The following is a 25,849-nucleotide window of genomic DNA, read 5'->3' as shown; positions in this document are numbered from 1 at the left end:
ACTAAAAGCTGGTCAGTCTTTCTGTTACTTTTGGTTCTGTCCAGGTAGTAGCGTAACTGTCTATGCACATCCAAGGTATGCAGCAGTCTTTCCCCCCTGTTCTGTGGATTGGGAAAGAAGGTAGGTAGGTGGATTGCCTGGTTTAGAGACACTCTAGATACCACCTTAGGCATAAATGTAGGATTAGTTCTCATGGACACTCTATCTTGATGGAAGATTAGGAAGGGTTGTACTGCCATTAAGGCCTATAGTTCCGAAACCCTTCTTGCTGAAGTAATTGCCAGTAGGAAAGCAGTTTTCCATGATAGGAGTTGAAGATCTGCTGTTGCTGCTGGTTCAAATGGAGGGAGTGTCAATTTTTCTAGCACAAAGTTTCAAGTCCCATGTTGGTAAAGGTGGTTTCCTAGGAGGTTTTACATTCTTGATTCCTCTGAGGAACTGCCTGAGTAGAGGATGTGAGAAGACCGGGGGATCGAAGCTGTATTCTGCAGAAATAGCTGATGCATGTATCTTGATGGAGGAATAGGACAGGCCTGTATGGAGAAGCTCTGCCAAGTACTCCAGGATGTTAGCAATATCTATCTTTGACACATCTTTTCCTCTTTCAGTACTCCAAATGACAAACCTTTTCCATTTTCCTGCATAGTTCCTTCTTGTTGAAGGTCTGCGGGCTTCAAGGATAATGTCTTTAACCCTTTGGGATAAATCTGGGTTAGTTGCTGTTATGTGATGTTCCAGGCAGTCAGTTGCAGAGTTTTTAGGTTTGGATGCATGATGTTGTAGTTGTTCTGAGTTAACATCAAAGGCATCAGGGGTAGTGTCCACGTTCTCCCCCGAGACATGCTCCTCAGCAATGGATACCAGTGTTGTCTTGGCCAATTTGGAGCTATCAGAATTATCCTTGGACGTTCCTCTTTGATTTTCAGTAGTACCTTGTGCATCAAAGGAAGTGGTGGAAATGCATATGCTGTCAGGCCTTTCCAACTGAAGGACAGAGAGTCCACCTTCCATGCAAGTGGGTGGCATGTCCTTGTGCAGAATTTCTTGAGCTGGTGATTGAGTGGGGATGCGAATAGGTCTATTTGTGGCATTCCCCATTTCTTTGTGATGGCCTTGAAGATGTCCGGGTGTAGCATCCATTCGTGAGCATCCGAGGTAGTTCTGCTTAACATGTCTGCTAGGGTGTTTTCTTTTCCCGGTACAAATATTGCCTGTAACTGGATGTTGTAGCTCAGAGCCATATTCCAAAGGTCCAGAGTCATTCTGCATAGGGGTATGAATGAGTGCCTCCCTGTTTGTTGATGTACCACATGACTGTGGTGTTGTCTGTCCTTATCATTAGATGGCCTTCTTTGAGGAATGGTCTGAAATTCTGGATTGCCAGTTTTACTGCCAGCATTTCTTTTTGATTTATGTGCAGGTGCAGCTGGTCTGGAGTCCATAATCCTTGTATGCATTTGTCCAGCATGTGTGCCCCCCAGCCTAGGTCTGAGGCGTCCGTTGTGATGGTTTGGCTTGCTTGAAAGTTGTGGAAGGGCAAGCCTGGGTTTGACTGGCATGCTTGAGCCCACCATAGGAACTCTTGTTTCAGGCATGGGATTAGTGGGATTTCGGTTTCTAAGCTGTGCCTGTGTTGAGACCATAAATTCTTCAGGTACCACTGTAGCTTCCTCATATGCAGTCTGGCATGGGGGACCAGGATTATGCATGATGCCATGAAGCCCAAGGCCTGCAGTACTTTTCTTGCTGTTAGTTTGTTCTGCTTTGTTAATGCCAAGAAGTAAAGAGGAGTTGTTCTTGTTTTCTGCAGTTAGGAATGCCATCTGTTTTACTGTGTCCACTTCCGCACCCAAGAATGTTCTTGTTTGGGATGGTATCAGTCTTGACTTTTTAAATTGACTGTGTATCCCAGGGCTTGTAGTAAGCAAATGACTCTTTGTAAGTCTTTTGTCAGCTTGCTTTTGTTGTCCGCTTGTATCAGGCAGTCGTCCAGGTATGGATAAATTTGGATTCCTGTAGCCTGCAATGAGCGATTACTGATGCCAGGCATTTTGTGAATACTCTGGGCAGTAGATAAGCCAAAGGGCAATGCTGAGAATTGATAATGCTCTGATCCTGCAAGAAATCTGAGGTATCTTCTGCAATTTGGTCGTATGGGGACGTGCAGGTATGCCTCCTTGAGATCTAGAGTTACCAGCCAACACTCCTTGCCCAGCATGGGAAGAAGTTGCTGTAGGGTCAGCATTTTGAATTTTGGGACAATGATGAATGTATTTAAGACGGACAGGTCGAGAATAGGTCTCCAACTTTTCTCTTTTCTTGGTACTAGGAAGAGTCTGGAGTAGAATCCTTTGCCCTGTTCTGTTAGTGGTACTCTTTCCACAGCTCTCATCTTTGTTAATTGAGCTATCTGCTTTAGAGCTTCTGTTTTTTGATTTGGAGGTAGGTTTGGCATTCCCCTTTTTACTGGTAAGGTGTGGAAGTGAAACCTGTAGCCTTGGTCTATGGTCTGCAAAATCCACTTGTCTCTTGTGATATAGTGCCAATTTTTTTAAAATAAGGCTAACTTTCCGCCTAAAGGTGCTGCTATTTGTTCCCTGGTAGGCGGTGTCAGTGCCAAGTCACTGTGATTGTCCTGTTGCAGTGGCAGTGGTTGTGTCTGTGCCTCGCTGGTTATTGCCTTGCCAGTGGCGTCCTCTGTAGGCACCTCCTCTGAATTGATTTCTGCCTCTGGAACGTCTATTCCTGCCTCTCTGAGATTTTGAGAAGTCTGGAAAGGACCAATTTTTGGAAGGCCAGTTCCTGCTAAACCTTGGGGGCTGAACCTGTAAGAAATCCTTAACTGTTTGTACAGATTTTGCCTTCTCTTCCATTTTCTTCATTACTTGCTGAGCAGGAGTACCAAATAGACTGGCCTTATCCATAGGAGCATCTAACAGCTTTGCTTTAACATGATCCGGCAAGACCTGTTCTTTCAACCATGCATGCCTTCTTATAACTGTGCCAGTCATGGCTGATCTAAATGAAGCCTCCAGTGCATCATAGCCACATTTTAAAGAATGGTTACTAACCTGCTGAATGTTATTCACCATTTCTAAAACATATTTCTTATCTAAGGAGTCATCAGAGGACAGTTTCTTAGTTAACTGATCAAGCATAAACTCTTGGTATTGGATCATATGAAACTGACAGTTCAAAGCTCTAGCTGAGAGAGTAGCAGAGGTGTAAACTTTTTTCCCCATCTCTCTAAGGATCTGGATTCCCTTTCAGAAGGGAGAGGGTTTTTTGTTGAGGTCGGCTACTGCCTTAGGCCCCTGGGAGATAGTCTCAGGATCTGCAAGTGGGGCCTTGTATAGGTGGTGATGAGTGTCTGGTACCCTGTAAAACCTATCTGGTTTGGCAGGGGCTGGAGGTAAAGTATCAGGAGCAGTGCAAACATCATTAAATGCATCATCCACAACAGGCAGAACTGGAGGTAGAGCTAAGGGCCTATGTTGTGGTAAGTGTAGAAAGGTCCTAAGCCTTTTTCTTGAGTCTGAGAAATCTTGTCCCTGCCATTGGAATTGTTCTCTCATGGCATGTAAGGTTTCCCCAAAGGAAAATTCCTCTGGTGGAGAGGCAGATGGAATAGATTCTTCAGCATCGGAATCTTCATAAGTAGAAAAAGGAGCCTCTGGATGGTCTGTAATGTCTGAGTCAATCGAAGAATCATCATAGGACACTGGCTCTGAGGGCTCTGCTCTAGGTCTCTTTTCTGGAGGCTGAGAGGCCCTGTCTGGGTGAGATTGGGATCCCCTAATTAAAGATATGAGATCCTCTGCCAGAGTAAGCATTTGTGAACTGGAACTGGGCCTGTGTGAGGGGGGCTTAACAGGCACTGATTTAGCAGTTTTGGCTGCTTTAGCCCTGGCAAAGGCCTTAATAGACATGGCTGCAGGAGGCCTAGCAGCACCACGTGCTGGGGTAGAGACATCCAAAGGGATGGTGTCTGATAATTCAATAGGAACCACATTAGTAGGCAAAACTTCAGAGGCCGATTCAACTAGGGTAGCAGGAGCCTCGGTAGTAGTGATGGATTCGGCTGAAGATTGACCCGTTTGCTCGGTTTCGGCCGAAACAGAGACACTCGCGGTTTGCTTAACCGTGGTTTCGGCCGAAACCGCGGACCGCGAGTGTCGGTCTTTTTCTTTGCGTTTTTTAACAATTTGAGTAGTCGGAGGATCCGACGGCATAATGTACGCAAAATCTGAGCCGAAAAACTGTTCAGCAAACTCCGACCGACGCCTAAGCGTTCGTCGGTTGAAGGAAGCACAGGCTAAACAGGCTGCTACGTCGTGGTCTGGGCCTAAACAAGGTAGGCAGTAAGAGTGGAAATCTTTATGAGGTATTTGTTTCCCACAAGTTAAACAGTTATTTACTTTTTCTGACATCGGCCGAGGCAAGAAAGAGTCCCCAACGGGGTACTTAGCTTTTTAGAAATCTTCGAAGTAGTATTCGGTAGTAATCTCTGGATCTGACCGACCGGCACTTGCAAACAGCTTCTGCTTCGGGCGCCACGCGGCAAGAAAGACTGAGGAAAATGGCGTTGGCTGATGCCTTTATACCCGAAGACCAGCAGAGATGACGTCGGGTGAAGTGCGACACCAGCCGAGGCCAGACCCAGACTTTGGAATCCGGCCGACCGAAGGGCTGCCTGACGACAGGACAACCCATTTGTTATGACTGCAGATGCATCCTTGAAGGACATCATCTAAAGTTATGGTAGGTACATAACTAAAAGATGTTATGTGATCCTATCTCGCCTACATTCTGTACTGATGGGACAGTGTCCCTAGCACCCGATTCCTGGGTGGCTCACTGGAAAACACTCTTGAGAACTGTGGAACCAAATGAAGCTCTCCCCCGAGATGCCACATCCAATTTGTAGTGGGAAATGAAGGTGTGCGGAGAAGACCACGTAGCCGCAGCACAAATGTCGCTAATGGCAAGCTTAGAATGGAATGCTACTGAAGTAGCCATAGCTCTTGTAGAGTGAGCTTTGACAGAGGTTGTAAGCTCTTTATTAGAAGAGGACTAAGCCTGACTAATACAGTCCCTGATCCACTTGGCAATAGTGACCTTTGTGACGGCTTTGCCCAATTTATTGTCCGAAAAGGACACAAACAATTGATCTGTTTTCCGTGTTTGTTGGGTCCTATCTAAATAAAATCGCAATTGTCTGTGAACATCCAATGTGTGGAAGATGTATTCTGCTTTGTTTGAGTACTTTGGGAAGAAAACTGGCAGTTCTAATGACTGTTGCAGGCAAAAGCTGGAACAAACTTTAGGGACAAAGGATGGGTTAGGCCTGAGGGATACTCTATCTTTGTGAAAAACCAGGTACGGTGGTTTGACAGCTAGAGCTTGAAGCTCTGAAACCCTTCTGGCTGAAGTAATCGCGACCAGAAAGGCAGTTTTCCAAGAAAGAAATTTCAAATCACAGGTTGCTGCCGGTTCAAGGGGAGGAGGTTAAGGCACGTAATACCACATCGAGATCCCACGGAGGAGCAGGATGAGAAATCGGAGGTCGTAAAAGCGCAGCACCTTTTATGAAGGTTTTACACAATCTGTTGCTCATCAAAGGTGGGTTTATAGATTCATGAAAATTGGAAATAGCTGCCAATTGGACGTTGATGGTAGAGACTGAAGAACCTTGATTGAATAGGGAAGTTAGAAATTTCAGGACTTCTGACACCGGGACAGTGATGGGATCTAGACCCCGGAGTTGAGCCCAAATAGCAAATCTCTTCCATTTGCTAGTATACAATTTCCTAGTGGCAGACTTGTGGGCCGAGGATAAGATACGTATGACTTCCGGGTCTAAAGTATGATTTCTGACTATAGTCGGAAGAGGAGGAGCCAAGCTGTTAACTTCAAAGAGTGAAGGGACCGATGGAGTTGTCCTGACTGATGAATTAATAGGTCCGGGATCTGATCCAGGAACCATGGACTGTCCAGAGCATACTTCCGAAGATAGGGAAACCATACCTGACGAGGCCAGTAAGGGGCAACTAGAATCATTTTGCTCCCTGAGTGAGTCGCCTTTTGGATCACTCTGGGAAGGAGGGGAACCGGAGGGAAGGCGTAAAGCAAGCCGGTGGGCCAAGGATGGGCTAGGGCGTCCATGGGAATCTCCCCCGGAGCTGGAGTGAGAGAGAAGAATTTTCTGCACTTCGCGTTCAGCGGGGTTGCGAAAAGGTCGCAACAAGGAGTTCCCCATCTGCTGAAGATTTGAGTTGCCACTGCATAGTTCAGAGACCACTCGTGAGGAGAGAGAATAGTTCTGCTTAGTCTGTCGGCTATCATGTTGGATTTCCCAGGGATATGATTCGTTACCAGAAAATGTCTGGTCGCCACTGCCCATTCCCAAACTCTCATGGCCTCTATGCAAAGGGGGTAGGATCTGGTCCCTCCCTGTTTGTTCAGATACCAGACTACTGACATGTTGTCGGACTGAATGGCGATTACGCCCTGAGGGAGGTAATCGTGGAGGGCTTGTAGAGATAGAAGCACCGCCCTCATTTCTAGAATGTTGATGTGAAGGAGACTCTCGTCGGAATGCCAATTGCCTTGGACTGACCTGCCCAGGTAATGCCCCCCCCCCCACCGTCTGGGAGGCATCCGTCGTCAATGTGGCTGTAGGAGGAGGTGGAACAAAGGATCGTCCCTGATCCAGATTGGAGGACACCAGCGGAGGTCCCGTTTGCAGGTTTCCGTGATCCGTATGAGGTGACAGAGGGAGATCCTGAAAGGACCACTGGGTCGATAGGAGCCACTGGAGAATTCTCATATGCAATCTTGCTAAGGGGACTAGGAGAACAGTGGCCGACATGGAGCCTAATAGCTGCAGGACCATCCTGGCTGGGGCTTTGGATTTGAGAAGCAAGGCTCGGACTTGAGCCTGTATAGTCTGTATCCTTTCTGTAGGAAGAGAGACCCGCATTTGGTTTGAGTCTATCTCTACTCCGATGAACCTTATGCGCTGAGATGGCAGCAACACAGACTTTGGCCAATTGAAGGTGATTCCAAGGGAAGTGCCTAGTGATATGGTGGCTGCTAGGTTCTGCAATAGTAGACGCCTGGAGGTGGCAGTCAGGAGCCAGTCGTCCAGATACGGAAACACCTGGAATCCTAGACTCCTCAGGTGAGCAATCACGACAGCCAAACATTTGGTGAACACCCTGGGGGCTGTGGTGAGACCAAAGGGCAGTGCGCAGAACTGAAAATGACTGTCTTCCAGGCTGAAGCGCAAATGTCTTCTGGACGCCTGATCTATCAGGATGTGATAATAGGCGTCCTTGAGATCTATGGAGCACATCCAAACACCTTTCTCCAGCAGTGGGAGAATGGATTGTAAGGTGACCATTCGGAACTTGGACTTCTTGACTGAACGATTTAGGTTGCTGAGATCCAAAATGGGCCTCAAGTCCCCGGTCTTTTTTGGCACCAAAAAGAATCTTAAGTCCCTAATCCAATCTGGTCTGCGGGGACCGGTTGGATGACTCCTTTTTGAAGCAGCTTTGAGATTTCGAAGGCTGCGATTTCCCGTTGACTGGGTGGCGGGTCCGGGATTTTCCTGGACGGTGGAGGGGGGTGTGAAAAGGGGATGGCGTAACCTCCGGCGATGATTCGAAGCACCCATCGGTCCTGAGTGATACCCTCCCAGGCTTTTAGGTGCCTCGAAAAACGACCCCCGACTGGCTCCGGAGCTGCACAGTCGGGCAATCCTTCAGGGATTGTGGAAGGCTGAAGAGCCACGAAAGGACTCGCGGTCTCCAGTGTTGCGGGGGCCTCTGCCGCCTCTGGGACGGCGTCTTCCAGAAAAATTTCCCCCTCCTCTGCCTCTAGAAGGGGGATCGTCCTGCTGCGAGGGATAAGACTTACAGAACCACAATTTCCCTCCTCTTTTAGCCTTTGGGTAAGGCCGAAAGGGAGTGGAAAACCGTGCCCCTACGGCAGTCAAAGTCTTACCTTCTTGCTCACAGCGGGTCAATGTGTCCTTTACCTTGGGTCCAAACAAAGAGGACCCATCAAAGGGAGCGTCGGCAAAGGAAGACTTAAAGGCTTCTGCAAAATGACACAGGCGGAGCCAGGCTTGCCTCTGTAGAGCAACACCCGTACCCGCCGCTCTACTCGCCCCCTCGGCTGCATATGAAATAAGCCTCATGGACGAGTTTGATATCGATGACAGAGTAGCCAACTGAGAGCCAACCGTCTGGGCCAGCTGCTCAGGTAGGTTACCCAAGAGGGTATCTGAAAGCTCCTTGATCAGATCCCTCTGAAATCTAGTGAAGTGCGTCAAATAGTTCAGGGACCTTAAAGTAAAGGCCGCTGAACTGAGGGTGCGCTTCCCGTACCGGTCCATGCTCCTAGACTCCTTATTAGGAGGATGGACAGACGTCGCAGCCTCTGCTACATCTTGTTGGGTAGCAGATGCCACCACCAGGGCATCTACAGCCACACATTTGGTCAGAAACTCCTTCTCTGGGGGTGCTGACAAGAATTTATTTGGGCGAGCCGGCACCGGTTCGACAGAGTCTGGATGCTCCCACGCCCTTCGACAGATCAAATCTAGGAGCTCGAAGGGCGGAGACACCCAGGAGGTGGAGGGCTGAACCCCGAAGGCCTTGAGGAACACCGACTCGTCAGCAGAAGGGGGTTTGGAATACCAGCCACCTCGTTGTTTGAGGGCTTCCAAGATGTCTGCAAAGGAGACATCATCTGAGGACGACTTAGGGGACCCCTCCGCATCATCAAGATCAGTGTCAGACGTGAGAGACTCACCGGGGGAGTCGACGTGCTTCCTCTTGCACAGTCTTTTCCTTGGGGGTTCCTCCGAAGAAGCTTCAGAGGGACCTCCAGGAAGGGGGGAAACCCCACTGGGGGTGACCTCAGGCCCCGGGGCTCCGCTGTCTAGCGACAGGGGGACTACAAAAGACCCAGTCTCCGTGTGTAGGGAAGGTGCCGGTGAGACCGTGGAGGTAGCCAAAGAAGATTTGGCCAAAGCACTCCTCATGGCCCTGAAGGCCGGACCGCCAGAGTCCTGGGAAGGTCCAACCCGCGGGGCCACAACAGTAGACGGTACCCCCGCAGCAGACGCATCGAGAGGAAGGCTCAGAACCGAAAACATCGGTCCCGAAGCGTCCCCCCCGGGGCAGACCGAGGAGGTCCGTGTACCGAACCCCGACTCAAGAGCCGGGGGTGGAGTAAGGGTCGGAGCCGACCCGAAAACCTCCATCGGCTCCACCAGCACCGGCTCCAACGGTGCCGAGGCTGTTGGAGGAGGAACCAGAACTACAGGGTGGGCCATCGGCTCCGAAGCCGAATGGGCTGGAGCAGAAACTAATTTCTGGAATACAGGAGACTGAAACAGTCTTAGGAGCACCCTGTCGATGTCCGAATCCGACATCTTGGAAGATCGGGAGGAGACCGACCGGGTCCGAACCGACTTCTCCATCGGCTCCGAAGGACTGGGGAGACCGGCTCCGAATAGACTCTATCAGTATCGGTGCCGAAGGAGATTCCATAGCAATTTCCCTCGGTGCCGAAGAGGGCTTCGGCGCCGAAGGGGAAGAGTCTGAGCCGGCAACCCTCATCGGCTCCAAAATCAGTGGAGCCAATGAAGGTGACCCGCTTCTCGAAGCCCCAGCCATCGGCTCCGAACAGCCATCGGCTCCGAAACCAGAGGAGTCGAGGCTGGAGGCATCGAGGCAGACCGTTCCGCCCTTGGCTCCGAAGTCCGTGGAGCCGATGGAGAAGCCTGCCTAGATTTCTTAGTGGTCGGTTCCGACGGGCTGGTCGGAGCCGATTCCTTTTTCTTAGCTGGAGAGGAAGATAAGGCCTCTTCAAAGGAGAGTTTGATAAGCCCTTTTAAGATCAATTTATTCTTCCTCTCTTGGAGGACCCTAGAGGAAAAAGCATGACACACGCTGCAAAACTCCTGAAGGTGTTTGGCGCCTAAACAGTACACGCATAAGGAGTGATCGTCCGTGATGGACATTTTGTAGTTGCATCTCATGCATTTCTTAAATCCTGAGGGTCTATGCTCCTTAGACATAACGCCTGTAGACTACTCACTATAACAGAGAAAAACACAATGTATGTAACTCAGCACAAAGATTTTCACAACAATAAAAAACTTTTTTTTTTTTTTTTTTTTAACGAGAGGCGAAAGTCCAAGAAACTTAAACAAATACAAATACACCAAAAAGAAGGCCAAGAACCCTCTAACTCAAACAGGTACTTGACCTCTCCGAAATAACAAGACGACTCACTAAAGAACTAGGGGAAGGCCCCTCTAACTTAAACGGAAACCTTTCCCTGTCCAGTCACACAAATTTACCACAAAAAATTCACAAAAACACACTTATACACAACGATAGCTGTTAAAACAGCTTTTGGGTAAAGATTAAAGAATTTCCTGACAGAAAAACTTTCAGAAAAAAAGCACTTAGCTCAGCCAAGTTCGAGACCACATCCTAGCTTGTAAGCGGCAAACGAGATCTGGGGAAGTAGTGGTGGTGCATCCTGGGATATAGAATAGCTCAGCCAATAAGAGGCTTCGCTCTATAGCATAGCGTGCCGAGTCGGAGCAGAGGATTGGCTCCGAACCCATCAGTAAAGAATGTAGGCGAGATAGGATCACATAACATCTAGAAGTTACCTGTATCAGGCATGCCACTACAGCAAAGATATAGCTGATAAGTATTAGAAGAAACAGACAATTTTCAGTCATGTTCATTCCATTCATTGTTAAGCAGGATTTAGAGTGAAGAAAATGTTAAGCTACTAGCTGATAAGAGACAAATATGAAACATTACTTCGAGGAATTCACCTTGAAGGCTTGTGAAACTAATTCTTTAATGACTGTTGCAAAAAGAATATTTCCTTAGTGCAGTCAGGGTTGCCAGACGTCCCTATTTGGGCAGGACTGTCCCGAGATCAGCAGCCAGATCCAGATTCCCGCCCTGCCGGTTTAAATCCTGGCCAGCCTCCGCTTTGTTTTTTTTTGTTTTTTTTGACTGGCCCGCATACCTGGCATACGGGCCAATCAAAAATCGCTAAACACGGAGCTTCTTGTGTTCCGCATTAAACAGAAGTAGCTCCGTGTTTAATTATTTTTAATTGGCCCGTATGCCGGTATACGGGCTAATCAAAAATCGCTAAACACGGAGCTACTTCTGTTGAATGCGGAACTGCAATGTTCCGCATTAAACACGAGAAACTCCATGTTTAGCAATTTTTGATTGGTGAGATAGTTTCTGGGTCAGCCGCATGGCTTTTGTATAAAAATTGGTGTGAGTCAGGGACCCGGTAGTACCTGTCAGGCTTGACTGGGGCTGGAGGTAAAGAATCCGGGTTAAGGCAGGCCTCCGAGTACACATCATCTAGTATGTCTAAGACAGGAGGTATAGCCAGAGGCCTGTGCTGAGGTAGCAAGAGAAAATCCCTAAGCCTTTTCTTGGAATCTGAGTACTCTTGGCCTTCCCAGTGGAAGTGTTCTCTTAAGGTATGCAAGGTTTCCCCAAATGAGTAATCCTCAGGAGGGGAGACAGAGGGAATGGACTCCTCTGCATCAGAATCTTCAAAAGGTGAGTAAGAATGTTCCTGTTCATCAGAGTGCTCTGATATAATGGAGGCCTGGTCAGAGGAGGGGGATTCTTCCTCAACTCTGGGCCTTTTGTCCGGGGGGGGGGGGGTTGAGAACCCCTGATAAGAGTAATTAAATCCTCAGCCATTTTAAGCATCTGTTTTTTAGGCATGGTGCCTGGAGATGGGCCCTGTGTAGCTAGTCTCTTAGAATGCATGGCTGCTTTAGACTTAGTGAAAGCCTTGATGGAAAAAGAAGAGGAAGGTCTGAAGACACCTTGAGAGCAGGCAGACCTGTCTACATTTTGAGATTCACCACCAAGAGTGGCTTCGGTATCTGTAGTCGGGGTGTGGGCTGAGGAGCCTGCGACCTTGGGTACAGAAGACACCACCAAAGAAGTGTCGTCGGTAGTCAGGGGCTGCGTAGGCGCCTCGCTGAGAACCGGACCACCTGTAGTCGGCTTTGTCGTGGTGTCGGTAGAGGCCGTGGACCTTGTGTGTCGGTCCTTATCTTTGCGTTTTTTAGACAAAACTGGAGTCGGAGTATCCGAAGACATAATATAGTTACATTTTTTGCCAAAATAATGCTGGGCGAACTCCGCCAGACGCTTAATGGTGCGTTTGTTGAATGTAGCACAAAAACGACAGACCGAGACGTCATGGTCTGGGCCTAAGCAAGGAATACAGAGGGAATGAAAATCCTTATGCGGTATTTGCTTCCCACATGAAATACAATGATTAACTTTGTCTGACATCGGTCTGAGGCAAGAAAAGTTTCCCCAATGGGGTACTTAGCTTTCAAGAAGACTTCGGTTGCAAAATTTTCGTAATTTCAGGAGCTGGCCGACCGGCACTTGCAAACTGCTTCTGCTTCGGGCACCACACGGCAAGAAAGACTGAAGAAGATGGCGTTGGCTGGTTCTTTTATACCCCTGTCGCACTGACGTCAGGGAAGAAGCGACGACAACTGACGCCGGACCTAGACTTTGGAATTCGGCCGACTGAGGACCCGCCTGACGGCAGGAGAACCCATCTGTTATGACTGCAGCTGTATGCACGATGAACATCTGCAATGCATTAAACACGAGAAGCTCCGTGCTTAGTGCAGAGGTACTGTTCTTTAATGTGGAACTCAGTCCCACAATAAAGACCTTTTTTTTTTGGTCTTCACTTGCCGTGAAAGACTTTTTTTTTTTTTTGTCCCTACCTGGCTGGTTGGAAATCTGGCAACCCTGAGTGCAGTACAGATTAGACATGGAGCCGAAACTGAATGAATGGAGTAAAACTGTCTGGTATTTACATTTACAGTATTTACATTTACAGCCTTATAGGAACTCTGGTAACAAGGGATATCTATTAGGTGAAGGAAATTAATCACTACAGGTACTGACAAGTGATTTACACAGAAAAGCATTAGGTTTTAAGGCCTTTGAATAACAGATCTACGTAATTTAACTACTACATTAAGCACTGTACATGAAGCAGCTGACAGGCAGTGCAAATGATAGTGGAGTTGCATTTTCTGTCGAGGATACAGTTATTTTGATAGCAAAAGACTATGAATGTGCTGTAACCAAAGTATTCCTACATTAGATTACTCATGTACAGCAGACTACCTTCTGAAAATTCTAGGTCTAAAGCAAGCTATTAACAGCTACAGTTACTTACGAAAAATGTTGTCCTGTCAGCTAGTTTTCAGTTGTAGTTCTTTTCTAGTTACCTTTATTAATATTTTATTTCTAATTTCATTTCAACTGACAATTGCCGGACAAAGCAAACAGTAAATTCCAATCTGTGACAAACACGGAAATTCAAATATCTGAAATGTTTGTCTTTTCGGCTTCGGTAAGGGGTCGCCACAGCGGAACTCCGGTCCGCTAATGATTGGCAGTAGATTTTTTTTTTATGGTGCCGAGTTGCCAGCCTGAAGCCCAACCTTCAGCAAAGGCACACCCATTCATGCATGTCTTTCGGAGGCCATTCGACCACGGGGAGGACATGCAGACTCCACACAGAAGGCACTCCCCGCACACTAGCTGAGAATCAAACTGGAGAACCTCTTGCTGTGAGGCAACAACGCAACCGCTGTACCACCGCGGCTTTAAATATAGCTTCCATAAACACCCCAGAAAAATCTTGAAAGATAACATAGCTGACCATTCTAATCTGAACAGTAAAAAATCTGAGACTTAACAGGAATTTGCATTCTTTTCAACATACAAATGTAAATTCTTTTGAAGTGACATGCATAAATGTATTTTTAAATTAAAGCAACCCATTAGACATATGAAAAATCTTTTACACCCAGCTTTTTTAATTTACCAGATATTTCTGAAAGCTTATACAATTTCTTCAATTTAAATGAGAAAATATGTTGCTGAATATTTCTTTCATTCAGCTACTTTCTTCAGATTTCTCCAAATTAGTCTTGGTCATGAAAAACACAACATGAAATATATTTCAAGCTACATTTATAAGCAGTGCGCGACTTTACTATAATGTGCACGTAACACTATGTAATTTGCTTCATATGTTCCAAACATATATGGAGGTTTTAAAGTGTGAGGTTTCTAAACTTAGCACCATGGTATTTTCTGGAATTGCAAACTTACTATTCTCTGCTTTATGGAATTAAATAAGCAGTAACAGTAACTGAAGCTGCGGAATTCCATTAAGTGTGTGTGTGTGGGGAGGGTGTGTGTGTGTGTGTGTGTGTGTGTGTGTGTGTGTGTGTGTGTGTGCGTGCGTGTATGGGGGTTGTTGAGTGCTCATGCAATTAATAGACTTAGAGTCACTGGCATGTAGGGATTAAAGGTGGAATTCACCTCAGTAACAATGCTTTCTTAATTTTTGTTTTAGTGATGCAGTCTTTCTGAAGTGATGCATTGTTTCAGCAACCTCTGTACGGACACAAATCTGCACATTTTTCATTTGACACAGCAGGTTTAGATTTGCATCCTTTAATACAGTTTTCACTCACTATCGCTGATATTTTATCTCCGGATTTCTACTCTAGGCCTCTCTTTCTTGAAATGATGTGTACAGGTGACCTTATTCATGACTCACAAAGACAGGCAAATTTTTGAGAAAGATCAAACAATATATGCACAAGGGCAAAATACAGTTTCTATGTTATATGAAACCCTTTAGTGGTGCACAGTTAAACACAGTTATTTACAATTGTTTACAGGCACTCTTAATTCTAGCCATTACGAAACTACATACTTACTTATTACACAGAGGTGCATCGTATCCATGTTTTATCTGTTTCAGTTTATACTTATAACCAAGTTTAAACAGCATCCTCTGGATACAATTCATCTCTTGCACTTTGCTCATTACATTCTTATAGATACGATCCATAATTTCCTAAAGAAAGAGGTAAACAACACATTTCATCTGAGGCTTAGAAATTAGGCACTTATTGCCAGGGTCTCTAATTAGAAAAGTCCTAGCTACAACATAAGCAAAAATCTCAACAGGAGTATTATTCAGCAGCTAAAAGAAAAACACAAAGCTAAGGATTTCTACTAGGTGTAAACTAGAATGAAGTACATCTGGTTACTAGTGCCAGAAAAAAACTGTGTTAAAGTTCTTTTTCCTTCTTATTTCAATTTACTATACATGCAACTTCTAAACAAACTTTATATTACACTGTTCTGATATAGGCATCTGAGTTCTAATCTTATTTCTTAACTGGGTCTATAAACGTATTCTTGGAATATCAGTTATATTAAAGGAAATAAAACACCATAACACTAAAATTTAACATCAACAAATGCCGTAAAGTAAAAATCCTGTTACACTGTACGGCAAACTGCAGTGCATTACCAAAATGCAGCTTTCTAATGCATGCAATACTTCAACTACACCATATAGGCTGTTCCACTTATAATGAATAAAGATCAAGTACTACAAAGTGGAACATGGTGTAAAGACGGTTGCAGTGCAATGTGGAAGGTTAAATAATGTTGCAGTGCATGCAAAACAATGCTACTATATTTAGCTGTGTAGTCAAATAAGGCAAACAGGTGCTAGCTGTGTAGTCAAATAAGGCAAACAGGTGCTAGCTCTAACAATCATGTAAGTTTTAATTTAAGTACCACTGATCTCCATTTATGACATTAGCACTTACATACTCGAGACCAGCCTCATCCCTGTATGAATCGCATCATTTGTGGTACAAAAATAAAGTCATGTACTTACCATAACTATGCATCTGTGTTGTCCAGTTTTAATCTTCCTCAACAAATAGGTCTCAACTTGGCCACTTAGCTCTAGATTCTTGCATCAGACTGCCAAGCTCCTCCCTTTACTCATAATGCCCCTGACCACTGCATTACCTAACATCGAGTTTGCTCATACTATATGACTATCACAGTATAAATAATAAAAATAATGATAATACCAAGAGAAAGCAGAGTAATGGAATAGGGGCTCAAATAGGAACTGTAGTTCCTAACAAAAAAGTTCATCAGATCACTCCCAAAGACATGGATAAGGGAAAGGGGGGGGCTGAAGAATGAAAATGGACAACACAGATGCATAGTCATGGTGAGTATATAGCTTTTACATTTTATGATGCCTATTTCCTTCATTCCTCAATGAATGGGACAGAGTCTCCAGCTAAGTTAACCTTGGGTGGCCCACATGGAAGAATGTTCTGGAGAAACACAGAACCGAATGCAGCCGTGTTTCTGGATATGAGATCCAACTTGCAACGAGCAATAAAAGTATGAGCACTGGACCATACAGCAGCTGCACAAATATCACACAGAAGCTCTGGTCCAAAAAGCAGCTGACGTAGCCATTGACCTAACTGAGTGTACGTACTTTTGGATGCTCTGACAAAGTTAAACTTCTCAAAGAATAAACATAAGAGATACAATCTGCTATCCATTTGGCTAGGGTAGTTTTGGATACTGGTTTCCCAATTTGTTACTGGAAAAGGACAAACAATTGGTCAGGTTTTCTAAATTCTTTCATTCTATGAAGACAGAAGCAAAGTTGCCTATGTACATCTAAAAGGTGAAGCATGTATTCCCCTCTGTTGTCAAATTTAGTAAAGAAAACTGGCAAATTGATCACTTGATTGATGTTTGTTTCAGAGGCAAGTTTGGATAAAAAAAAAGGAGGATTGGTACATAAGGTAACCATTTCTTTGTGGAAAATCAGGTAAGGTGGTTTGGAAGAGAGGGCTTGCAGCTCAGAAATTCATCTCACAGAAGTTATAGCCAGAAGAAAGACTGTTTTCCTGGAAAGAAAACTTGAGATCCGACTTAGCGAAGGGCTCGAAGGGTGATCACATTATATTCCATAAAACAAGAGTGAGATCATAAAGAGGAGTGAGATTTTTTATTGGAGGTGTAAGTGAAAAGGTACCTTGCAGGAATACTTTGCATAACTTGGATGAAGCTAACAGGGAAGCATCATATCCAATGTGACAGAGATGGCTGCCAAATGCACTTTAATAGTGGAGAAACTAGAACCACTTTGAAAAATTGAAGCAAGAAAACCTAAAACAGCAAGGACTGGAGCAGTGAAAGGATCCAACTTTCTCTGCTGTGCTGAAAAAGAATCTCTTCCATTTACGTGCATAAATCTTCCTTGTGGCAGGTTTCTGTAATGAAAATAAAATTTGGCAAACAGGAGAGGAAAGTCTGGAATGTTTAGCCATCACTGGAATTGGAGGAACCATGTGGTTCTCAGAGGCCTGCAATGTTCGGATGAGTCATCCCTGATGGATGTGATAAGAGGTCTGGACAAGGGTCCAGTGTCCAGGGGGGAACATAGTAGGCGAGACTATAAGAAGGGGAACCACACTTGCTGAGGCTAGAAGGGGTAATAAGGATTACCTTCTCTTCAACTGGAGTGCTTTCTGAAGAAATTTGTGGATTTAGAGGTAGGAGGAAAAGCATACAGAGGTTTGGAGGGCCAAGTGTGGACTGGAGCATTTCTCAGGGACTGTCCCTGAGGAGGAAATTAAGAGCAAAGAACCTGCTGCATTTGTCATTGAGGAGAGAGGCAAATAGAATGCGGCAAGAGTGACCCCATTTGTGGAAGATCATATCTGCCACTGACTGATTGAGAGACCACTCATAAGGCATCAGATTAGTCCTGCTGAGCTTGTCTGGTAGAATGTTGGATTTCCTAAGTATGTACATCTCTACAAGAAAGTGTCTGGAGATCACCCATTGCCAGAATCTCACTGCTCAGCAAAGGCAGTAAAGACCTGGTTCCCCCTTGTTTGTTGATATACCAAACCACTGACAGTGTCAGTTTCAACAGCAAATGTTCCAAAAGGAAGAGATAACAGAGATCCAGGTTAGGTCTCACGTCCCCCGTTTCTCTGGCACCAAAAAGAACCTGGAATAAAATCCATATCTTCTTTGGTCTGGTGGGACCTCTTGGATGACTCTTGTCTAGCGGCTTTTGAATCTCCAGGGCTGCGAACTCCCACTGACTGGGTGGAACATCGGGGAGAGGTTTTCTTTTCATTGAAGGGAACTTGCAAAAAGGGAAAGAAATATCCTCTGGATATGATTCTATGCACCCATCTTTTGTGATGGCTGCCCAGACTTTCGGGTGCAAAGACAAACACCCCCAACTGTCTCCAGAGAAGAACAGTTGGGCAATCCTTCAGGAGTGCTGTGAGAGTCTGAGAGGGAATCTTGGACGCCTTGGCTTTGCAGATCCCCCTCTGCTGTGTGGGTGGTGTCTTCTGTTATTTCCCCTTCTGCCTCGAAGAGAAAATTTCCATGAGAGTCTTGAAAGGATCTTGCTCACTGCAGGAAAATGTCTCTAACAGTGGGCCCAAACAGAGAGGATCCATCAAAGGGAATACTGATGAATGATGCTTTGAAGGGCTCCGCAAAAATCACACAATCTCACCCAGCACGTCTCCTGATGGCTATATCCCTGAACCTGCGGCCTGTAAGGAACCCTCAGCTGCATGAGAGATTACCCTTATGGACCCATTCAAAACAGATTGTAGGGAGGCCAGTCATGAGGAAAAAAAAGCCTTCTCTTTTCTCCATCAACATGGACCCAGGGGTAATGTTAGAACGTTTCTTGATTAAGTCCCTCTGTAATCTAATCTAGTTTAGTGTGTCAGATAGTTAAGCAACTATAAGGCAAAGATTCCAAGTGTAACCTCACTTCCCATACCTGTTCAATGTCCTAGATTCTCTGTTAGGAGGGTGGACAGAGGAGCTCTGCTCAGACAGCTCCTTTTTGGCGGCTGCCGCAACAACCATTCCATTTACTGGGATTCCCTAACTGCAAAACTGCGTCTTCTGGTGCTCTTGGATACCATGGAATCAGTTCAATGCTATCTGGCTCCTTCCAAACCTGGTGGGAGACAAGATCTACAATCTCATCTAACTGGGGGATGGGAGGAGTTAACCCAAGACGTAGGCAGGCCAGACTCAGACTTCTAGGAACGGTGATTCCTACAGATGGTTTCAGAGGAGATTTTTGGTGTAGGATTTCTAGAATGTCTCCAAAGGGGATATCTTCTAGTGGAGATCTCAGGGAACCTTCATCAAAATCAGCATCTTTGGTTGCAGATTCCTGAGGTAAATCTAAGTGCCTCCTTTTGCACAACCTCTTCTGAGGGAGCTCTTCAGTGGGGTATTCTGAAGAGGTGTCGGAAGAGGTGGGGAATTCCCCAACTGGGACTGCCTGGAAGCTCTTACAGGCTGGCTGCCCCTGTGGAGTAGGATGAAGAGACTCAGAAACAGGATCCGTAATGGAAATAGGAATAGGATCCTAAGAGGTAAGAGTCAAAACAACTCTCGGGTGAAAGAACACCCTCTCCACCATCTCGAAGGTAGAGGGACCAGGAGAAGTTCAATCAAACTGGAGATGAAACTTTCACATCAAACTGCCCCTCCCAATCCTCCACTCCGAGGGAGGATTTGGAGCTGTACTGTCCAGCACCAAGGCTCTGATGGGAAGCGACAGCTCTGAAAGCTTTGGAGTCAAAGTCATCTCCTCGGATCAGACACCAAAGCTTCGAATGAGACACACATCCTGCTCAAGGTGAGTTGGAGACTAACAGATCAAGGAAGTAATAGGAGCCGAAGATGAAAGCATCTTCGGATCTGATGCTGCAACTCCTGGAGATGATCAGAGGACTCAAACAGCAAGTCCGATCAGAGAAGGAGAAATGATGGTATTTGCGAGGGAGGCTTAAGGCTCACAGATCCAACAGAAGACTAAGATGGTAAGATCCTCAATCTGGATCTGTGTTCTGGGAAATTTTATCATCCTATCCACCTCTGCTCTGGAAAGATTTTGGGAGGACCTGATCGATGAAGAAGTGGAAGGAGATAAAGAAGACTTTCTTGGTGTCTCCTGTAGGAAAGGAGACACCAGTTTTGGGGACACTGGCTCCAGAGAACAGTGAGGACTTCAGATCTGAGGAGACTCAAAAGTTGAAGGAGTTGGATCAGTGTTTTTTGGATTGGAGTGCAAGGATATTTTAGTTGGAGGCTCTGATGTCGGAGCAGATTCAGGAGACATAACAGCAGAGTGCTTTATATGCTCCCTGGGCTCCGCAGATTTAGATTTCTGAGAGAGGGCTTGAGGCCTTGAAGTTGAAACAGAAGGATGTGCAGAAGCAGGGATTAGGCCCTTAAGCACTTAACTTGTTGTGCCGGTCACTGATAGCTCTGGCATTGAAACCAGCACAAACAATACAAAGTAGTATCTAAATGAGAAGGGCCTAAATAATAAATGCACTCCCTGTGGGCAGAGTTGGGTATCTTGTGCCCACAGTTACTGAACTTCTTAAATCCAGTAGGCTTTTCAGCCACTACTATAAACTATGCCGAAGGGCAAAAGTCAGTCAAGTGAGAGAAATAGAGTTTGTTTTTTTTTTTTTTAAAATATAGGGGGATAAAGATAGATGAAAGAGAAAGTTATACCAATGATTGTAATAAGATTATCTTATAGGTAGGTAGAGAAAAATAAAAAACTACCAATGACAGTAAAAGGAAGATACCAAAAGATTGTAAAAGGATAACTAACTTACCGGGTAAAGAGAGGATGACTATAGAAAGGTAATATATAGGATAACAGAGTTAACCTTTAAAGTTTTTAATCACTAACTCAGAGAAATAACTGCTTGAGCTTGAGAGAACGCAATCCTGATTGAATCGTTAAAGCAGCAAATCATGAGATCCGAGGTAATGCAGTGGTCAGGGGCATTATGGTTAAATGGAAAGAGCTTGAGTCTCAGATCCAAGAATCTAGAGATAAGTGGCAGAGTCAGACTGGAGACTCATTTGTTGAAGAAAGAATGAAAACTACATCAGATCCCACATTTTAACACAGGATCTCTCCAAAATTAACTAAAACTGTTTATAGCTTAGTTTCCTTTTTGTACAGCCAAAATATAGATATATGGTTGTAAGCTTCACATTTCAAACTCTTGCTCAGCTCTATGCAAAAAGGGATCAGAAAAAAATGATAGATGTAAAAAAATCCTCAAATGTAATAAGCTAAAACTATATAAAAAAGTTCTCTGAAGATAAACACTGTTCTGTCTGACTGAAGCCCATTCACAATGCCCTCTACTACAGAGATGCACTTGCATATAACCTAATTTCTTGGGAAGATTAACAAAATGGGCCATTAATGTTGACTTCCCTTCAGCACTAAGCAAGCTTCAAAACAGGGACACATTCAAAGGAGTTCTGCACCTCAGAAAAGCAGAATTTCTAACCTTGCACTTAAGACTGCAGTGTACTACATTTACCACTTGCTCTTAGAAATGCTGGTTCTCAGTCTTTAAAATGAATGTCATATAAATATGTTTCTTACTAGCAAAACAAGTTAGGTAGTGGTGGATATGCGAAACACAATGCAAAGTAAAGGCATTCCAACGCAGTACTAATCTGTGCTGCAGCAAGCAGTACACTTAGTTGCTAGGCTTTGTATGTACTGCAAGAACCAAGCTTTTATTCCTTAGTCTATAAACTGTGAAATGAGGATTATTTACATGTCCGAATCTCAATCCTTGACTACTACAAATCTATTTTTTAATCTGTTCTTCTCTTACATTCTATATTTAAGTGAGCAGCATTTTTGGCCAGGTTCTTGTAAGTCTCAAATCTTCACTACAAGTGCCACAGTTAGGAGATAAAGATGCTACAAATTTTTGCATGTCACTTGTCTGATGCTGTAGTCTAACTGCATTTAGTGGTGGTCTTGAAATACAAATCATTAACCTGTCACACTCCTATGAATTGCTAAGTGCAGGCATGCACACACACTGTCCCTTAAACCTTTTCCCAGAACTTGATATCTTAGTATGGTTATTCAGACAGCAATGAAAAAACTCCTATCCATATTAATACTATATGTGAAACCACTTCATACATACCCTACTAAAATGAATAGATGGCACTTCAATAGTTATGATAAAAGGACTGCAAAATCTATACATAAAAAATACCTTTCTCCATGCCAGCTTTTCTTCCTTATTAATTTTTCTTTCTCTCTCCTTAATATCTTGATAATTCCCTAGTTTACTGAAAGTACCAGCATTTCATGTAAGGCAATGTGCTTAGTTTGTATTCTGGCAAAACACACAGACAAAACACTGTCCAAAACAGAATGTACTTGAGACAATTTGAAATACTTGAACTTACTGGTACAGCTGCCATCAGAGTGGGCTTCAGCACGGTGCAGTCACCTTTACTGCCCTTCTTGATTTTAGTTGACTGTTTGAATAAGGAATAAAAACAATTAGAAGATTAAGCAAGAAAAAAAAATACAAGTAGTCCTAAGCTCTATTAATCAGTAAGAACAGATGCAGTTCAATGTCAAGTTATGGCACCACACCTGACATTATTTCTCCTCATCACTTTTTACTATAGCACCTCTTTTAACATGCTGCTATAATGGCTTTCACCTAAACACCTTGCATGAAGCCACATTTTTTTCACCTTCATGATAAACTTATTTGAAACAAACACATGATTTCTTTGCAGCAAGTAAGTGAGCACACTATGTGTGTGTATGTGTGTGGGGGTAAACTTATAATGACAACAATGTAATCTTCAAAAGGCTAATCCAGTAGCAGTCAAGTACTGCCCCAATGTTGCAATCCTTGTAACCTATTTTTCGCAGTTCTTAGTATCTGAATACATCATGTCTTCTGTCTGAAGAGCTACAGAATAGTTGTGTAAGAACTTACTATAACCATAGATGTCCTTCTCTTCCATCTTGCAGTATTCAGTCCTACCCACCTACCCCCATTCTCTTGGACCATATTATATCTGGGTCCTTCCCCTTACTACTGACCTTGTGTCTGGGAGGGGTTTCATACTTCCTTACTGCTTCTATTCCTGAGGGGCTCTCTTTATGAGGCAGCCAGTTCTGAATTGGGTACGTGCAGATGTCACAGATATAGCCGGCGCCAGTTTATGGCTCTTACATGCAACGTCGCACATACCCCTGCTTTCAAGACTTTGGTATACTGGCCAGATGTCCGGTGCTGCAGGCAGCAACTCCCTAAGTTGAAGTATACTGCAACATGATAATAGAAGGACATTTTCAGTTATATTGTATACACACAACCTAGACACAATCAACTTCAACTTTCTTCCGTAGTTAAGCCATCTGGCCTTCTTGCAATGGTCACCATGTGGGGGGAGTGTAGACAATTTGGTTTTGGCATCATGGGAAAGCAACTTTTTGTTCAAGCATCCAGTTATATCAGAGAGGGTACATCTGTATACAAGGTTTTTGGATGATATTTTCATGGTCATGGAAGGAAACAGAGAGGTAGCTGATAGCTTAGTGAATGATTTGAATATTTCAACTGATTTTTTTGAAATTTACCTGGGACTACCAGGAAAATAAGGTCACTTACTTGGATGTCGAGTTAATTAAATCATCTGAAAATGGATATACGGTGGCCAAGATTTATCGTAAACCTACGTGGTCCAATAGCTACCTACATTTTGACAGCAATCATCCTTACCATCAAAAACGTGCGATCGTGAAAGGACAATTAGTCCGAGCGGCTAGGATGGTTACCTTGTATGCTGACTTTTTGTTGGAAATGGAAAGAATTAAAGAATTGTTTTCCAATAGAGGCTACCCGACCCCCATGTTGGTAGAGCTGATAATGGAGGTAAAACATAAGAGAAGATCTGGTGTTTACCAACCGCTCTTGGAGTCACATCAGGGGGTATTGAATGTACATAATGAGTCGGAAAACAATTCTCAGTTTATCAATCAGTCCATGAGGTTTGTAATGACCTATAGTTTGGATGCTCCAGGAATAAGTTCCATCATTAAAAGATTTTGGGCTGTTGCAATCAGTGAGTTTGATGGGTTACAGCAGCTAGGTCAACAGGTAAAATTTACCTATAGAAAAGGCCCAGGCTTAAAGAATATCTTAGAAGGTTATTCGGGAGTAACAAACACAAGATCTGGAATGTTCACATGTAATTCATGTAGATATTGCAGATTTGTCAAAACGGGGCTCAAACTCCCTATTCGTAATAGCATTTATACAGTAAAAGGAAGACAATTGCAAAAGTTCCTATGTTATATATGTAGCAGTATGTAATTCCTGTCCGAGTTTTTATGTGGGGAAAACGGACAGGAAATTATGCCAACGTATATACGAACATTCTTATGCTATAAAGAATAAGGAAGAAAATGCCCTGGCTAAACATATTCATGAGCACCCTGAGCATGGTTTTAATTTCATGGCAGTTGACCATATTAACCTTAAGCATGGAAGGGGGATGGATTCACCTTTGTTAGAAAGGAAGGAATTGCTTTGGCAGCTGAGACTCAGAACATTTGTACCTCCGGGTCTAAATGGCATGCTGTCAATAGCATGTATATTAAAGTTAAAGAGCCTGGAGAGGTAGTCTCATTGACTGTCCGACACCCCTTATTATAGTCTAAAATGTTGCTTATGTGAAATTTTGTGTATATCCACGCATTTTATGTCACCATATCTATTTTAGAAATTGTAGTCAATTGTAGGTTAAAGTATGATTGATTTTTTATCAATGTTATTTCAGTAGTGACTTTTTCCCCTTTTTTTTAGAAAATGTTTTATCATGGTTTATTGCAATGTTTATTTATATTTTAGTGTGATATCATTAAAGTAAGGAAAGAGACAGGATAATGTTCATTATATGTAGTGATGTTGTATCCCTTTAAAGGTGAATTAAGGGAAGTGATGTCATGGATGTAAGAGTTTAAAGGTCAAGGTGGCCATTTTGTAACTTGGTGTAGATACATTTAACTATTTCTGAAGAAGTTGGTCTTGGGACTGACGAAAAGCTATATTTTTAAGGCTTAAATAAATTGGTGGCTTTTTACAGAGACTTTTATTTGACTTCGACTATTTGGATTATTATTTGGCTGACAGACTTGCTGCATTGTACTTTGGTTCGTTTCTAGGATTCCTTTTGGGAGCTTCCAGGCCGTCTGTTTCTTTTTGTGTGGTTCAGAAGTTTGAGTTTCCATTTTCCTTCCTGCAATGATATTCATTAAAGCTACCCTCTAAAAAAACTGCACACAAATCTTTAACAACCATCAAGGCATGCTAAACATCTCTTAAAACAGTGTAGGCAAGTTTAAAGGGAACAGAAAAGAGTCCTGTTGCATGCGCTATCCTTAAGTTCTGCCACTTAAGAATGAATAGTCAAATATTACTGGCTTACGTCAGAACTTCTGAGAAAGAAGACAGCCCCTGAGAACCAAGCTAATACCCCTGAAAGATAAAGGAGTACAGCAAGGCAAGGAAAGTGCTTCACAGAAAGATGCACAGGGCTCTAATGCCTGAATGCGAACTGATGCTGTAATGTTTAGTGAAACTGCCCAGCAACTGCTAGTTGTGGGCAACTGGATTAAAGTAACCAAACCATTACTTAAAGTTAACAATGTAGCCTGGATACGTAAGGTAGTATAGGAAACCAAATATGCCACATGAAAGAAAAAGAAAATGCTCATCAAGCTTAGATATGCTCTCTGACACAATTAAAATGCAAAATTAAACTTCATTTTAGGATTTTTCAGAAAGTTATCTTGGAATTAAAAGAATGAATGGAAATGATCAACAATTCACTAAAGATACTCAAACCAGAAATTCACCCCCCCCCCCCCCGGTTTATCACCTTTGCCCCTCATGGGTAGGGAAAACATATACATCCTCCAACATAAAGAGAGAGACTGGCACAAG

General features: G+C 44.0%; 1 protein-coding gene across 1 annotated transcript in view; it reads right to left on the bottom strand.

Moving 5' to 3' along the window:
- ACSL4 (acyl-CoA synthetase long chain family member 4) overlaps positions 1-25,849 on the bottom strand; it is a 469,611-nt gene that overhangs the window by 301,304 nt on the left and 142,458 nt on the right. The window contains exons 5-6 of the mRNA XM_044057282.1: positions 22,287-22,358; positions 14,858-14,997 (exon numbers count right to left, since the gene is read on the bottom strand). Coding sequence (XP_043913217.1) covers positions 14,858-14,997; positions 22,287-22,358 — 212 coding nt within the window. The remainder of the gene's footprint in view (positions 1-14,857; positions 14,998-22,286; positions 22,359-25,849) is intronic.

The sequence above is a fragment of the Protopterus annectens genome, chromosome 15.part0 (assembly GCF_019279795.1).
Source record: "Protopterus annectens isolate FY-2018-M chromosome 15.part0, PAN1.0, whole genome shotgun sequence".
Taxonomy (NCBI): Eukaryota; Metazoa; Chordata; order Ceratodontiformes; family Protopteridae; genus Protopterus; species Protopterus annectens.
This window is presented reverse-complemented; position numbering and strand designations above follow the sequence as displayed.